The 16,972-nt window shown below is 41.8% G+C and overlaps 1 protein-coding gene across 11 annotated transcripts in view; it reads left to right on the forward strand.

The window, feature by feature from the left end:
* The window catches only part of STAMBP (STAM binding protein), a 321,855-nt gene extending 305,353 nt beyond the window's left edge, over positions 1 to 16,502 (forward strand). For all 11 annotated transcript variants that reach the window (XM_049784414.1, XM_049784415.1, XM_049784416.1 and 8 more), the window contains exons 6-10: positions 80 to 204; positions 2,114 to 2,251; positions 7,847 to 7,959; positions 10,116 to 10,215; positions 16,166 to 16,502. In XM_049784414.1, coding sequence (XP_049640371.1) covers positions 80 to 204; positions 2,114 to 2,251; positions 7,847 to 7,959; positions 10,116 to 10,215; positions 16,166 to 16,222 — 533 coding nt within the window. In that variant the 3' untranslated portion in view covers positions 16,223 to 16,502. The remainder of the gene's footprint in view (positions 1 to 79; positions 205 to 2,113; positions 2,252 to 7,846; positions 7,960 to 10,115; positions 10,216 to 16,165) is intronic.
* The last annotated feature ends 470 nt before the right edge of the window (positions 16,503 to 16,972 follow it).

The raw sequence follows: 16,972 nt of genomic DNA on the forward strand, positions 1-16,972 counted from the left end.
ATGTTCTCCTGGCAGCTATGGCCAGAGGTTGGAGAGAAGATTCAATAACCCAATAACCTTTTCCCTTTCTCCCTTCCAGTTCCGACCATCGATGGACTACGCCACATGGTGGTGCCAGAGCGTCTCTGCCCCCAGTTTCTCCAGTTAGCCAGTGCTAACACGGCCCGGGGAGTAGAAACATGTGGAATTCTCTGTGGAAAACTGGTAAAAAAAAAAAAAAAAGAAAAAGAAAAAAGAAAAAAATAAAGCCCTCTTAGCTGAGCTGAAATTGTTTTTCCCTGCTTTAGTCTCCCATGGCTCTGAGAAAAGATATAACACATGGGCTCACTTACTTGGCTTCAATCCCTTTACTAAAGAAACCACAGGCAATACCGTGTATCATCTTAAACTTAACCCAATTTTCTTTAATTTGCAGATTCCCTTTAGTTGAACTGATTGTTTTTATGCTAATAGATTAAAAATAAACAACAACAACAACAACAAAACTAGTTCTAATCCTAGGGGGAAGGACTGGGGTTTATCTGTATGAGGTATGCCATCTCTTAAACACCTACTTAATGGTAGGTAGGACCTGGAACATAAAAGATATCAGGCACATAACATAACATTTGTCTGCAGAAAGTTCCCAGGTACTTCAGGGAGATGAGACGAGTACATCAGAAAATAAATAGCACAGTGAATAGTAGGTGTACCATATGCAGTGGGAATTTTGAAGAATGAAAGGGCATTGAATATAAATACTTAAATAACTTTTTTGTTTGTTTGTTTTTGGGCCACACCCATTGGCACTTTGGGGTTACTCCTGGCTCTGCACTTAGAAATCGCCCCTGGCAGGAGGGGAGGACCATATGGGATGCCAGGAATTGAACCCATCTTAGCTATGTGTAAAGCAAACTCCCTACCGCTGTGCTATCATTCCGGCCCTAACCAACTCATTTCTTTGTTTGTTTATTTTATTTATTTATTTATTTTGGTTTTTTGGGGGGGCCACACCCGTTTGATGCTCAGGGGTTACTCCTGGCTAAGTGCTCAGAAATTGCCCCTGGTTGGGGGAACCATATGGGACTCCAGGGGATTGAACTGTGGTCCTTCCTTGGCTAGCGCTTGCAAGTCAGACACCTTACCTCTAGTGTCACCTCGCCAGCCCCTGTTTGTTTGTTTTTTAATATATTTAAGTAAATAACTCTTTTTTTTTTTTTTTTGGTTTTGGGTCACACCCAGCGGTGCTCAGGGGTTACTCCTGGCTGTCTGCTCAGAAATAGCTCCTGGCAGGCACGGGGGACCATATGGGACACGGGGATTCGAACTAACCACCTTAGGTCCTGGATCAGCTGCTTGCAAAGCAAACTCCGATGTGCTATCTCTCCGGGCCCAAATAACTCATTTTTTTTTTTTTTTTGGTTTTTGGGCCACACCCGGTAACGCTCAGGGGTTACTCCTAGCTATGCGCTCAGAAGTTGCTCCTGGCTTGGGGGACCATATGGGACACCAGGGGATCGAACCGCGGTCCGTCCAAGGCTAGCGCAGGCAAGGCAGGCACCTTACCTTTAGCGCCACTGCCCGGCCCCAAATAACTCATTTCTAATCGATGAATGAATAAAAGAAATGGAAAGGAGAAGCCGTGAAAGGAAACCTACTTTAGACCAAAACAAGGGGTGAGAAATTATCTGTCTGGAGTTCCTGAAGAACCTGCTTAACTGGAACAGGAACTCCCCACAGGGCAGTGGTTATCTGTTGCTTTTAAAGCATTATGTGTGGGCTGGAGTGATAATACAGAAGGTAGGGTAGTTGAATTGCATACAGCAAACCTGGGTTTGATTCCCCACATCCCATATGGTCCCCAAGCCTGAGCACAGATTCAGAAGTATACCCTGAGCACTTCTGGGTGTAGCCCAAAGCCAAAACACAAGTAGAACCCCTCATGCAATGCCCAGGAGCAGCCAAGATTGTGAACCACTGAGGTGAGGGAACTAGAAAGCTAAAACATGACTCATGACACCACTCGGGTAGGGTGGACCTTCCTTGTATAGATGTTCTAACTTTCCACTACCAGGACAGAGTGGGGTTACATCAGTGCCCAGCAATTGTGACACGCTGTTTTCTTCTTTGACAGATGAGGAATGAATTTACCATTACCCATGTTCTCATCCCCAAGCAAAGCGCTGGATCTGATTATTGTAACACTGAAAATGAAGAAGAGCTTTTCTTCATACAGGACCAGCAGGGCCTCATCACACTGGGCTGGATTCATGTAAGCAAGTCTGAGCTCTCTAAGGACCAGTCTCTGGATGTTGTAAACATGCTGCTGCTTCCTTGAAGCCAAGTGATCCCATCCAGATGATTTATTTTACACACTTGTTTCTTACTATCAGATGCCTGCTGACTTTAATAGGTCATTGCTTGCCCTTCACTATGGATTTCTGGCAGCTGCTTAGAGCTTTTTAATTTGAGGGGAAAAATTAATATAAATGAATTCATTTTTGCCAAAGTTCTAATTGTCCTATGAGTGTGACGAGGAAAATGGACCTACAATATTTGTTGACATTGACCATAGATGCTGGGCCTGCTTTCTACAATGTTCTGAAAAGGTATAAAATAAAATCAAAATCTTTCAAATGAGCCAAGGAAGTAATTCAGAGGCTTGCATATGGTCTTGATAAAAGCAGTCAGTGCTTTTATGTAAACCAGAGGGGCTGCTACAATAGGTGATTTTTCATCTCTCATGCCATTTCCTGGTTAAATGGAGATCTATCCGTAAAGATTATTTCTGAATTTTCCTTTCTGTTTCTTATTAGTCCCTCTCCTCTCTTGGACTAAGCTGCTTTTCATGTTATGTGATATATAGACACATAACATGGCTGCTTTCTAGATTTGGGGAGTTCACAATACTTCTGAGTGAAAATTGGGGAAATTCTGAATGAGAATCTCAAGAGCTCATCTTCAGAGCAGTTACTTGAATATTTGTCTTCTATATTGTGTACACACACACACACACACACACACACACACACACACACACACACACACACACACACACACACACTGCAATTAGATAGCAGGTAGAAAACTTTCTTTACCTGCCAGGAGATACAAATTGGAATTAATATGATTTTAGACTTAGGAAAGAGATTGGACATGAGGCAGAATATGCCAACTTTCCCAAGAGATGCAAATAAAGTACCTGCAAGTCAGCAAAGGAAAGGATCATAGGTGGAAAACTACCTTAAAATAGTAAACTGTGCCTAAAGCAATGAATGATCTGGTTTGCTGGGGTTTGTCATTCAGAGCAGGAAAGGGTGGTAGAGAGCTTTAATGTGATTCTTTGGGACCAAGTCTTGAATAGACCACAGAATTTTCAGTAGGTAGAGAATTCTTAAAAGATTTTTAAGTAGATTGATGATGTACTCAAAGTCTTATGACTTTGAGGCACTTTAGCTTAATAATGATTTTTGGGGTGAGCTGAGATGAGACTATTTAAAAGATCAATGTGATAAAACTATGACAATGAGAGAGTGACACAGAGTGGGAAGGAGGAAATGAAAATGGGGAAATGAGTAAGAGAGGAAGATGAGTAAAAGTCAGATGTTAGGCCCAGAGCAATAAGAGAAATGGCAAAAGACAGCAGCAGCCAAGAGTACAGTAAATAATTTTTCCAGCAATTCAGCAGCAATTATCAGCAGGAGCAATCTGGCAGGGGAAACAGCAGCCTCCTTGCTTGCCCTAGCACATCAGTCCAGGGCTTTACATACCCCATCCCAATCCCCCATCCACCCACCCTGCTAACTGCCATCCTGCAGCAGTTTTAAGGGGTGGGCTTCTGATAACGAATGCCTTCACCTTTAAAGGGACAGTAACATTCTTATATCTGACCAGAGACCATAAGAGTCTCTGTTTCCTTATAGTCAGAGATGACTTAAGAGATTTGAGGCCTGGGGCTGGTGAGGTGGTGTTAGAGGCAAGGTGTCTGCCTTGCAAGCGCTAGCCAAGGAACGGACCAGACCATGGTTTGATCCCCCGGCGTCCTATATGGTCCCCCCAAGCCAGGGGCGATTTCTGAGCACATAGCCAGGAGTAACCCCTGAGCATCAAACGGGTGTGGCCCAAAAAACCCAAAAAAAACAAACAAACAAAAAGAGATTTGAGGCCTGACTTGTGCTAGTGTCAGTGACTTATCATCTGTGCTGATCATCTCATAAGCAGAAACTGTAACTCCAGTTGGAGGACTTACATTGGAAGTGGGGTGAATGGTATGTTTAGTACCAAGCATGTTCAATTTAACATACTGGTGTAAGATTAAACTAGTGACTGACTAAGCAGTGGGAAATGCAGCTTGAACTTTGGAACAAAGTGAAGGTGAGAAAGAAGTTGGGGGATCTTCTGCAGTGATCTGATTTTAGAAACTTTGGAATTGTGGGGAGTTGAATGAGAGCAGGGAGAGGGTCACTGAGAACTGGATGAGCGAGGACAGCATGGGCAATAGTGAGTGATGAAATGAAAGGATATCAGAGAAAGGTGAGAGCAGTGGAAAACAAAGAAGCCAAGGGAGGAAGAATCTTTTCAGAATAAATTACAACCTGGAAGCCAGGCCACATATTTGGAGAGAGCTCCAGAAGGGCACTTGAATCAGCCTGTTAAATTTGATGAAGCCTATTGATGACCTCGATTTTGAGCTAGTAGGCAATGGTGGGAGAACATTTTGAGGATTCAGAAGTAAGGAGTACTGAGGTCCTAATAATCATTATAAGTATCTTCAGTTTTCTGTCCTAGAAGACCTTAGATCAAGAGGAAAGAAAGGAATGGGATAGTGGTCAGGAAGAAAACAGGAATAACATCTGGGATGAGAATGTTTGCTGAGCTTAATGTTAGCTTGACTTTCAATACTTGAAAATCTTGAATGTGTGTTTTGTTTTGATTTTTGAAACCTCAGTGTTTGAAATAGATAAGGATGGATAAACTTCATGTATGCTAATGAATCTTTAAGTAGATATATATGTACACACATAGCCCTAGCCAAAAACTAGAGCATTCCCAGAGCTGACTCCCATCCTACTCTTCTGCCCACACATTTCCTGCAGCAGGCATCCCCTCCCTTGATTCTTCTGGAAATACTCTGCTTTATTCTTTCTTGCTCTTCCACCTAAATGTCTACTCCTAAACTTCATAGTTTAATTTTTTTCTGTTTGGGCTCTGTGTAGATAAAATTACATATATGCTCTTCTGTGCCTGGCTCCTTTTGCTTAGCACTTTAAAGACTTATCTCTATTCATGTCTGTAGTTGTCTGAACATGTTTTCATTCCCAGTGAGCCTCATGGAAGAGAGGCAAAAAGTAGGAGGCAATGTAGAGGTAGGAAAATATTTATTCAGAACTAAAAAAGTTTGGGATACAGAGAGATAATAGCATAGAAGTTAAGGTAGAATAATTGCTATTTAGATTTCTGGTTGAATTTAGTCAGAAGTGATTCAAAAGATTACTTAGATCAGAAGATCAGTTAGTCAGGAGTGAATCAAAAGATCTCTAATATTAGTGAGGATTCAGTCAGGAACAAATAGAGAGGCTAATTTGATAATATGTTAGCTTTTCTCCCCCATGATATTGCTATCCCCCTTCCATCCTCCCCTTCCCCCAATTTAGCATTCCAATGCAGGCCATCAGGATTGCTCTGGTTTTAAGATTAGCAGATCAAATGCAAGGCAGTTATGATTCAGGTTGCCTACTCAAAACTTTTTACAGGGCTTGGGGAGATTGCTCAACAGACTAGAGAGCTACTTTGCTTGGTCCTCTGTGTTATATGACCCCTAAGCCTGGAACATTCTCTGAGCAATGAGCAGGAAGTAGCTCTAAGTACTAGTGGATGTGGCCCCAAAACCAAAATAAATAAAATCTTTTTTTTTTTTTTTTTTTTTTGGTTTTTGGGCCAAACCCTTTGACACTTAGGGGTTACTCCTGGCTATGGACTCAGAAATCGCTCCTGGCTTGGGGGACCATATGGGACACTGGGGGATTGAACCATGATTCGTCACCGCTCCATAAAATCTTATTTTTTAAAAACAATTCTCTGGAGTCACAGTGACCAATTCTGTGTCACTCCCCGACCCAGTTGAAGGCCTCTGTCGTTACCACTACAGACTCTCTACTGACTTCTCTCTGCTCTTTATTAAAAAAAAAAAAAAAACCCTCCTGATGTCTGCAGCAGAGTGAACACTGAACATACTGTTTTGTTGGGTTGGGTTTTTTCCCTAAGAAACTTAGTTGAGAAGGGAAGAGAAAAAAGGCACAGTAGTTAGAGGGAACCAAGTCTCAGGTCAAAGTTTTTTATTTAGTTTCTCAGTTATATATTGAGCACCTACCAGATGTCTGTGATCTTTATAGACTGCCCAACCTTAGTTTATTCCCCTTTTCTTCCTCTCCTCCTTTTTCAGTAATGGCTGCTGAGATGATTGGCCCCACTTGGTTGTGGGGCTCACTAAGAGTCACACACTTTTAGTTGTCTTGCTTATATTCCCACAGTTGCTTAACATTAGAGATTACACTATCATGGCACTAAGAATCCCAAATGGCATCACCACAAGAATTGCAGCTGGCAGATTAGGATAGCACCAAGGATTAAATTCAGCCTCACCTCCCAAGGCAGGCACTGTACCTCTGTGCTTCACTGGAGCTCCCCTTTGCCCAACTCTGGATCAGAGATCAGCTTGTAGAAGCCACATCTGTTTCCAGTTAAAGATCCCCATTCAACCAAGCCACAGTAGGTGTTGGCACAACCTTTTCTTCTTAGCAGCTGATAGGATCAGGGAGAAACTGTCTTTCCCTTAACACACTAATGTTCTTAGATGGCCATGAGCATGTGCATGTGGATTAGCTCATGCGCTCTTGTCCTGCAGAGTGGAGCACCTCCTTCCCAGTGGACTGCCCTCCCTCTGTGGCATAATGTTGCACAAACAAGGCTCTACATAAGAGTTGAGTCCCAAAAGCCTATGCATTGGCCAGCCTCTTCAAGAGCTTTATGGTTTACACAGTAGGTATAAACAGTAGGTGTGAAAACACCAATCAAGTATACTTAATTATTTTTGGTGCTTTGCTTTCCAGTGATGACTAGTCTGTTTTTGAGTCATGTTGGCCCTTGAATTTCCCACTATTGCCATCTACTGCTACAACCCTTCTAAAATGAGAACAAGTCATTATGTAGTGTCTCTTTTGTGTACAAAGAATGCGCTCAATAAAACAAAATAATTGGACACAAGTGAGGCACAGTACGTGATTTTGATTGATGATCCTCAAACTTTCAGTTTCTTGAAAATTTTCCAAACAAAGGCAAGTTTTTTATGTAATTGAACTGTCAGCCTTCTGTATTCCCAGTGATCCCTGTCCCTTGCTTGTACCCTTGGATGAATCCTCTTGCATCCTTTAACCATAGGACAGCTCTTTTTGCCTATGGATCCCAGATTTATGCTTGATCTTTTAACACCTTTGTCAGGAAGAAGAATCATTCTTCTAACTAGTTTGTTAAGTCTTTGACTTCTACCATTCTGATGTAAGTAGGCATTGTCTGTCCTGACTGACTTTGTTATCCAGAAAGAGCTTTCCATGAGCCACAGAAGTCTTGATGGCCAGTTAGTACTATAGGTGGCTTCATGTTCTTGTGTTAGCCTGTCTTTCTCATGCTATGAGGAAGGAAGTTCATGACATAGAGTTGACTTCAAGCATATGCTTTATGGCTACTGCTAGTTCTGCATTCGAGTTTGTGGTCAGCGCCGAGGACTGTTCAACTCTCCCTTCACTCACGAACCAAGTTCGACGGTGTTTCTTCACTGACAGGTTCTCTGACTGCCCTTTTCTCTTCACAGACTCATCCTACACAGACTGCCTTTCTCTCCAGTGTTGACCTACATACTCACTGTTCCTACCAGATGATGTTGCCAGAGTCAATAGCCATCGTTTGCTCTCCCAAGTTTCAGGAGTGAGTAAATATGACCAGGTCTCTGGGGTGTTTCAGGAGAGAGCAGATGGGAAGAAAATCTCAATAGAAATAGTTTTCTTTCCCTATCTTTTAAGATCTTGCTCTCTATAAAACATAAAGGTTGAGGGGGTCAGAAAGATGGCACAGCAGCAGGGTGTTTGTCTTGCACACAGCCGAACCAGGAGCAATGGTGGTTCAAATCCCGACATCCCATATGGTCCCCCGTGCCTGCCAGGAGCGATTTCTGAGCACAGAGCAAGTAGTAGCCCCTGAGTGCCATCAGGTATGACCCAAAAATGGAAAAACAAAAACAAAAACAAAAAACAGAAAACAAACAAACAAAAAAACCACCACTAAAGTTTTAATGTTAATTGGCTGTTCTAAAAGACTTCCTTTTAATCCCCATCTCCTGATAAAGCCTACTATATGTTTTGTTGTTGTTGTTGTTGTTGTTGTTGTTGTTGTTTTTATCAATAGTGTTTTATTGTGTCTGTATCTTCTAAATGCATTCATTTATAACTGGGTACTTCAGTTGTTTCCAGGTCTTGGCTAATGTAGATAGATGCATATTTTTTTTTGCCACATTCAAACGTTTTCAGAGTTTCCATTTGGTAGTGTTTGGGGGAACCACATGTGGTACCAGGGATTAAATTCAGGTTGGCAGGGCCGGGTAGGTGGCGCTGGAGGTAAGGTGTCTGCCTTGCAAGCGCTAGCCAAGGAAGGACCGCGGTTCGATCCCCCGGCGTCCCATATGGTCCCCCCAAGCCAGGGGCGATTTCTGAGCACATAGCCAGGAGTAACCCCTGAGTGTCAAACGGGTGTGGCCCAAAACCAAAACAAAACAAAACAAAAAATCCAGGTTGGCTTCAACAAAATTACCCTACTATCTCTCCAGCCCAGGGATTAATTTTTGTTTGTTTGTTTTTGGGTCATACTTGGCAGTGCTTAGGGGTTACTCCTACTTCTATGCTCAGAAATCGCTCCTGGCAAGCTCAGGGGACCATATGGGATGCTGGGATTCGAACCACCGACCTTCTGCATGCAAGGCAAACACTTTACCTCCGCACTATCTCTCCGGCCCCAGGGATTAATATTTTTATTTTTATTATATATAATTTTTATTTTGACCATATTGGCTTAGTTACAGAGATCTGATTTTATTGCCCATGACGAAGCAGAAGTCTGTTTTTAAAAGTTCCAGAAACAGGGCCCGGAGAGATAGCACAGCGGCGTTTGCCTTGCAAGCAGCCGATCCAGGACCAAAGGTGGTTGGTTCGAATCCCGGTGTCCCATATGGTCCCCCGTGCCTGCCAGGAGCTATTTCTGAGCAGACAGCCAGGAGTAACCCCTGAGCACCACTGGGTGTGGGCCAAAAACCAAAAACCAAAAAAAAAAAGTTCCAAAAACAGTGACTGGAGAGATAGCACAGCAGTAGGGTGTTTGCCTTGCAAGCAGCTGACCCAGGACCAACAGTGGTTCAAATCCCGACATCCCATATGTTCCCCCATGCCTGCCAGGAGCGATTTCTGAGCAGAGCCAGGAGTAACCCCTGAGCGCCACCGGTTGTGGCCAAAAAAAAAAAAAAGTTCCAAAAACAAAGGAGGACTTTTCCTAAGACAAGACCACAAAAATGTGGTGTGTATGATTTTGAAGAGTAGGACTTTCAAAGGATTCAGATTGTGTCAGAGTATTGACTTATTTTCCATTCAATATTTTATTTATTATGGATTTTTCCAGAAAAATTAGTATGGCAGAGAATTCTCTAATTCTTTTATATTTAATTATCTTTTTTGGGGGGGGTCACACCCAACAGCGCTTAGGGAGTACACCTAGCTCTATGCTCAGAAATCACCCCCTTGCAGGCTGGGGATGGGGGGAACCATATGGGATGCCGGGATTCGAACCACCGTCCTTCTGCATGCAAGGCAAACGTCCTACTGCTGTGCTATCTCTCTGGCCCCTATATTTAATTCTCTTTTATAATTATTTTTTTATAGAGAATTCTCTAATTCTCTTTTATTGAGAATCTGACTAAAGAAGAAACTAATGAGCTGGTTTACTTTGGAAGTCTCAAATAAGTATGTGTATCAGACAGACATACAGACAGACAAAAAGACATGTTTGCTTGATTCTGGGCCTGCCTCTTTCTATTTCAGAACTGGATTCTTTAAACTGACTGACCATGGATTCAAAGAGATTTCTTCTTGTCGCCAGAAAGGATTTCATCCACACACAAAGGATCCACCTCTATTCTGTGTAGGTATCTAATGTCACTGAAAGCAGGGCAGATTGTCAGAACTGAGGTAGTGCCTGTCTGTTCTGTTCCTCATAGTAGATCCACCTTGTCATGCATCTTTGCAAGCCTTCCTGGTGAGGTTGTGCATGGGAGCAGTGTGGAATAGGAGCAAATCAAGTCTTAGGTCAGCCACTTCATGCTGTGTATCTTTGAGAATGTATTTAATCCTCTTGGGCTTCAAGATTTTTTTTAAATTTGTAAATGAAGATAAAATTAGAATAATATTTTATAGGATTTTTGAAAGGATTAAATTAAGAATATATACATATATATAAATATCTTTGCCAAAGTTGACTAATAAAATGTTAGACTGTAGGGTTTTTTAACTTTTAAAAATAACTTGTCGCTAAGCCTGTATTTTAATAAAGATTTGAACTCAAGGTAAAGAAAGTCTCCCAAGTTAGTCAAGTAGGTGCTAAGGAGGTAATTCAAGTGGTAGAACATACCTATCATAGCAAAAGCCTGAGTTCAAGACCTGGCACTGCAACAACCCCATATACTCCTTGGATGTGGCCTTGGAGGACTCCCTACAACAGGGGTCTCAAACTCGTGGCCCACGGGCCGTTTGCGGCCCTCCGTACAACATTTTGTGGCCCGCGGCCGGCCTTCAAATATTGCAGTATTCGCGATTATTTGCTTATCGAATAATCTCAATAAAAATCACATTAATAAGAAAAAAATTGCATTAAACATTCGCATACCCCGAGCAGTTCTGTTTGGGGTATGCAAATGTTTAATGCGATTTTTTTTCTTACTAATGTGATTTTTTTATTGCGAATATTCAGTAAGCAAATAATCGCGAATACTTTGCGCCTAGCGCAGATGTCATTTCCGCTGCTCCTGCCCACTGTACCTTGCATTATCGGAGGCCTAAAGGAGAGAAGAGGGAGAAGTTTATTACAAAATTAGATTTTGTCATACCCTCATCATGACTTCATCAAAGCCTGCAGTGAAGAGAAAGATTGATGACGAGCACAGACAATTTCAGGAAAAGTGGGAGATGCAGTATTTCTTTGTTGAGCACAGGGGCATCCCCACATGTCTTATTTGCTCAAGAAAGTTGCAGTGCACAAGGAATACAACTTGAAATGCCATAATTCAACTAAACATGCTGAGGAATGTGCAAAATATCAAGAAAATGAGAGAGCCAAGCGGGTTGCCAGTTTTAAAGCATGTCTAATGAGGCAATAAGATTTCTTCAAGAAAGCAACCAAAGAGAATGTTGCATCAGTCGAAGCTAGTTACATGGTTAGTGAGATGATTGCTAAGGCAGGGAAACCATTCACAGAAGGAGAGTTTGTTAAAAAAAAAAATGCATGGGCCCGGAGAGATAGCACAGCGGCGTTTGCCTTGCAAGCAGCCGATCCAGGACCAAAAGGTGGTTGGTTCGAATCCCGGTGTCCCATATGGTCCCCCGTGCCTGCCAGGAGCTATTTCTGAGCAGACAGCCAGGAGTAACCCCTGAGCACTGCCGGGTGTGGCCCAAAAACCAAAAAAAAAAAAAAAAAAAAAAAAATGCATGTTACAGGCTGCAAGTATTATTTGTCTGGAAAAGAAAGGTCAGTTTAGCAAAATCAGCCTTTCTGCCAACACTGTGGCAGAGCGCATTTCTGACATGTCAAGTGACATCAACTGTGTGAGAAAGCCAAATGTTTTGATGCATACTCAGTTGCTCTTGACAAGGGCACAGATATAACAGACACTGCACAGCTCACAATTTATGTCCGTGGTGTTGATTGCAATTTTGAATTGACAGAGGAGCTGCTCACAATAATTCCAATGCATAGCCAGACCACTGCTAATGAGATATTTCGGCATCTGTGTGATGCCATTGAGAATGCAGGTTTGCCATGGAAGAGGTTTGTTGGAAAAATAACCGATGGAGCGCCATCGATGACAGGGAGGAAAAATGGACTGGTGGCACTTGTTCAAAAAAAAAACTTGAAGAGGAGGGTTTAGAAAAGGCCATTACTCTTCACTACATTATCCATCAGCAGGCCCTTTGCAGTAAATGCCTGCCGTGTGACAATGTGATGTCTGTTGTTGTGAAATGCATCAACCAAATCAGATCCAGGCGCTTAAAGCACAGGAGGTTCTGTGCTTTTTTAGAGGAAATGGAGTCAGAATATGGAGATGTGCTCTATTTCACCGAGGTACATTGGCTCAGCAGGGGAAATGTCCTGAAAAGATTTTTTGAGTTGAGAGAAGAAGTGAAAGCCTTCATGGAGAAGGATGGGAATGCTGTTTCTGAGTTGAGTGATCGATCACAAATGGTTCATGGACTTAGCTTTTTTTGTTGACATCACACATAAGCTGAATGTACTAAACAAGATGTTACAAGGCCTGGGGCAGCTTAGCAGTGCTGCCTATGACAACATGAAAGCATTCTCCACAAAACTTGTGTGATGGAAATCCCAGCTCTCTCAGACAAACCTTTGCTGTTTCCCAGCATGCAAGTAACTTGTGGATGCAGGCATACCATTCAGTGGTGAGAAATATGTTGATGCTATTTTTAAGCTAGAGAAGGAATTTGATCACAGATTTTCAGACTTCAAAAAGCACAGAGCCACTTTCCAAATTTTTGTGGACCCCTTTTCCTTTGATGTGCAAGATGCCTCTCCTGTGCTTCAAATGGAGCTCATTGACCTGCAATGCAACTCTGATCTCAAAGCTAAGTTCAGGGAGATTAGTGGAAAAGCAGACATGCAAGGGCAATTTTTGAGAGAATTGCCCCCCAGCTTCCCTGAGCTTTCCCGAATGTTCAAGCGTACCATGTGCCTTTTTGGGAGCACATATTTGTGTGAAAAGTTATTCTCCACATTGAACTTCAATAAGTCAAAGTACAGGTCTAGACTTAATGATGATCATCTTCAAGCCATACTGAAGATCTCAACTGCTTCCTCTCTAAAGCCAAATATGGTTCAGATTTGTGAGAAGAAATGCTGTCAAGTCTCTGGCAGCAAGGAATAGGCAAAAGATGCCATGTTCAGAAGAACTGTTCATGATCTTCACTTAATGTTCTTTTCATGTTCAGAAGAAATAATTAAAACTGTTAATAGGGGCCGGGAAGGTGGCGCTACAGGTTAGGTGTCTGCCTTGCAAGCGGATGGACCGCGGTTCGATCCCCTGGTGTCCCATATGGTCCTCCCAAGCCAGGGGTGATTTCTGAGCACATAGCCAGGAGTAACCCCTGAGCGTCAAACGGGTGTGGCCCAAAAACCAAAAAAAAAAAACTGTTAATAATGACGTTTGAGGACTTTTTTTTTTTTTTTTTTTTTTTTTTTTTGTGAAATCCCTTATGCGGCCCTGCCTCACCCCGACTTTGCCTCCTGTGGCCCCCAGGTAAATTGAGTTTGAGACCCCTGCCCTAGAATCACCAGCCCAAACACAAAACAAGCAGCTCTGCCAAGAGCTTCTAGACCTCTGAGAATCTCAGGCTGTGCTGCTTATGTTTTAAAAAGAAAAAAGAGGCAAAATATATATTATTCTCAAATTTTACTTCTATTTTTGACCTTTTTAGGAAGTTATATGTTCCCTAAGTTGAACTCTGTGAATAAAATGTTTCCATCACTGATAAGATCAGCACATATCCATTTGTCCCGCAAATCTAATGTGATAGCATCATCTTCTCTCCATGCTGACTAGCAAGTACTGTTTCTTTTGAGCTCTTAGAAAAGTGACCATTATGGAGGCTGGAGTGATAGTACAGGAGCTAAAACCCCTCTATTGCATGCAGCCAACTACAGTTTGAGCTCCAGCACCCCATAAGGTCCCTAATCCTCTCTAGCAATGATTCCTGAGTACCATTGGGTATACTCCCAAACTATCCCCACCAAGGAAAAAAAAAGAGAGAGAAACTAAAGGTGACCGGTGTATAAAAGGAACTCAGACTATTATGAAAGGAACTCAGGTGTTCAGAAGAAAAACAACAATGAAAAACTTGAGAATTGACTTTTGTTAAAAGTCCTGTATGATGTATAGGGCCAGGAAGATAGCTCAAGTAGTAGAAAACATGCCTAGCATGTGTGAAGCCCTGGGTTCAGGTCCCAGATGCACTGAGTAATGACACCTCCCTACATCCTCTCCCCACAAACATTTCTGGGTATAATAGCCACCCCAGCACAATCCAGGTGGCCTGGTGGCTCCCAGGTGGCTCCCAGGCACTGTACCTCCAGCTGGAGCAAGCAAATCATTGGAACATTACCAGAATGGCCTAGGGCAGGCCCTGTATTACTGCTGGGTGCCCCCCTTCTTTTTTTTTTTTTTTTAATTTATGAGGTGTGTCTCATAAGACTCCAGAACTAAATCTAAGACCTCATGCAATGCGAGTTTCATCTGAATATGAGAACTTTCTGACAAGTTTGTTTGAAAACAAACAAACATTAGTTTCCTTGGAAAGTAATAAAATATTTAAGGACCTGGAGGTTGAAACAGAGGTAGCACAATAACTCAGATACCCAGATACTCAGCGCTACAGATTCCTTCGACCTGCCCTAAGCGAGATTCCCCATGAAAATATACCATATTTTTCATGCTATAAGATGCACCTGACCATAAGACACACAGTTTTTAGATGCTCTCCTCCCCTGCACCAGGCTTCAGCTCCAGGCGGCATTCACTCCAGAAGACGCACTTGGGGAGGGTGCATCTTATGGTATGAAAAATATGGTACTTTATTACTTGGTTGATATTATGACCCCCCCCAAAAAAAAAGCTACAGTAAATTTAAAAATTATTATTATTGGGCCAGAGAGCTAGCATAGTGGTAGAGCGTTTGCCTTGCATGTGGCTAACCTGGGAGAGGGACTCAGTTTGATACTTGGCATCCCAGATGGTCCCCCAGCCTGCCAGGGGCGATTTCTGAGTGCAGAGCTAGGAATAACCTTTGAGCGCCACCAGGTGTGGCCCAGAAACCAAACAAAAAATCAATCAATCAAAGTTTTTAAAAAAGAAATTATGATTAATTTTATTTGTGGGGTTTGTTTAGGGATCACATAAGCCCGAGTGGTATTCAGGGCTCACTCCTCTCTATGATCATATATGCACAGGGGTGACGAACAGGATTTTTACCCTCACTCAAAATGGCAAAATGCAATATGTGTTTAATATATTATTGTTAAAATTATATGCTTTTGTGTGAGTGTTTGTTTGTTTTGGCAGGTCACTGCGTGGTGTGGCTCTTTTAAAATTTTGGCTCTTTGTGTCGAACTTGTTCACCACCCCTGATATGGTGTGAGGGAGCAAATCAGAGCGGGCCACATTCAAATCTAGTAGTGCCTTAACCCCTGTACTATCTCTCTGACCTCTCAGAAATTATTTTAAATAAGTGTGATTTTTTTTTATGAATAACTATTACACACATTTGGGGAAAAGAAAAAGTCATATGGGCTGAAGGTGATAAGTCAGGCTACAGATCCAACTCAGAAGGATATATGTATATACAATATAAAGCCTTTTATTTCTTTGTTTTTTGTAAAAAAATTTTTTTTAGTTTGTGATCATTCCCAGCAGTTCTCAGGGCTTACTCTTGGCTCTACACTCAGGGATCATTCCAGGTGGGATAGGGCACAATGTAGGATGTTAGGGATCAAACCCAAGTTGGCCAGGTGCTAAGCAAACGCTCTACCCACTCTACTATTGCTCTAACCCCATATAAGGCCCTTTAACTAGTAGTTTGGCTTCCAGACTGGGAACCACTTTTTCAGAGTGTTCTATTTCACTGGTTATTTTGTTAGTTGTTGCTGTTGTGGGGGCTGCTCTTTCAGAATGGTGCTACAGGGACTGTGCTCAACCACTTGAAACACATTCCAGCTCTTAAGCATGAATATTTTAAGTAAACAGTTTTGTTGTGTTTTGTTGTTATTTTTTTAAGAATTTTCAAAAAAATTTTTTTCCTTTTCCCTGTTGCAGAATTGCAGCCACGTGACTGTTGTGGACAGAGCTGTGACCATCACTGACCTCCGATGAGAGTTTGGTCCAAGAACTGTTCATCTATATCAATGTACTGTAGCCCTTAATTTAAATGTCTGGAAAGCTCTGGAAGCTATTTCAAACATAGGATGAAAAGTATTATCTGGGGGCAAACTGATCTGTTTCTGATATGAAAAGAAATGATGTACTATTTTTTTTTAGGCAAGTCTGGAGGATAATACCATCACACTATTGTAACACTACAGTCTGCCTATAATGAAAACATTCTGTGGAAAGAATGCTAGAAATGAACACTCATATATATATATATATATATACATATATATGTATGTATATATATGTATATGTATATATCCTTTGTTCTAGATTGACTAATTATTAATATATTTTCCCCTCCCAGCTATCCTAACTTCCTGTCAATTTGTTTCTTGTTTATTTTTGGATTAAACTGAGAGCATCTCTGCAGAACTTTGGAAGCCATTTAGAAGATACTTGGGTGTTTCTGTGGTTTGTGGCAGAGTTCGTAAAGCTGACCAGAGTGGGAGACCACTTAACATCTCTGGCCAGGTGATGAGGCTTGAAAATGCCTAATAGTGATTTTTGTTATTTAACAAACATTTCAGGATTTTTCCCTCTATAATAAAATTTAAAGTAACTTCTCTTTGTGTGTGTACTTGAGTTATCTGTTTGTTGAAGGATGATCGGACTAGGCTAAGGAAAAGGACTGCTTGTTTGTAGAATGGTGAGATGATGGAATTGGAGGTATTATCATGGAAAAATGTCCTA

The sequence above is a fragment of the Suncus etruscus genome, chromosome 12 (assembly GCF_024139225.1).
Source record: "Suncus etruscus isolate mSunEtr1 chromosome 12, mSunEtr1.pri.cur, whole genome shotgun sequence".
NCBI lineage: Eukaryota > Metazoa > Chordata > Mammalia > Eulipotyphla > Soricidae > Suncus > Suncus etruscus.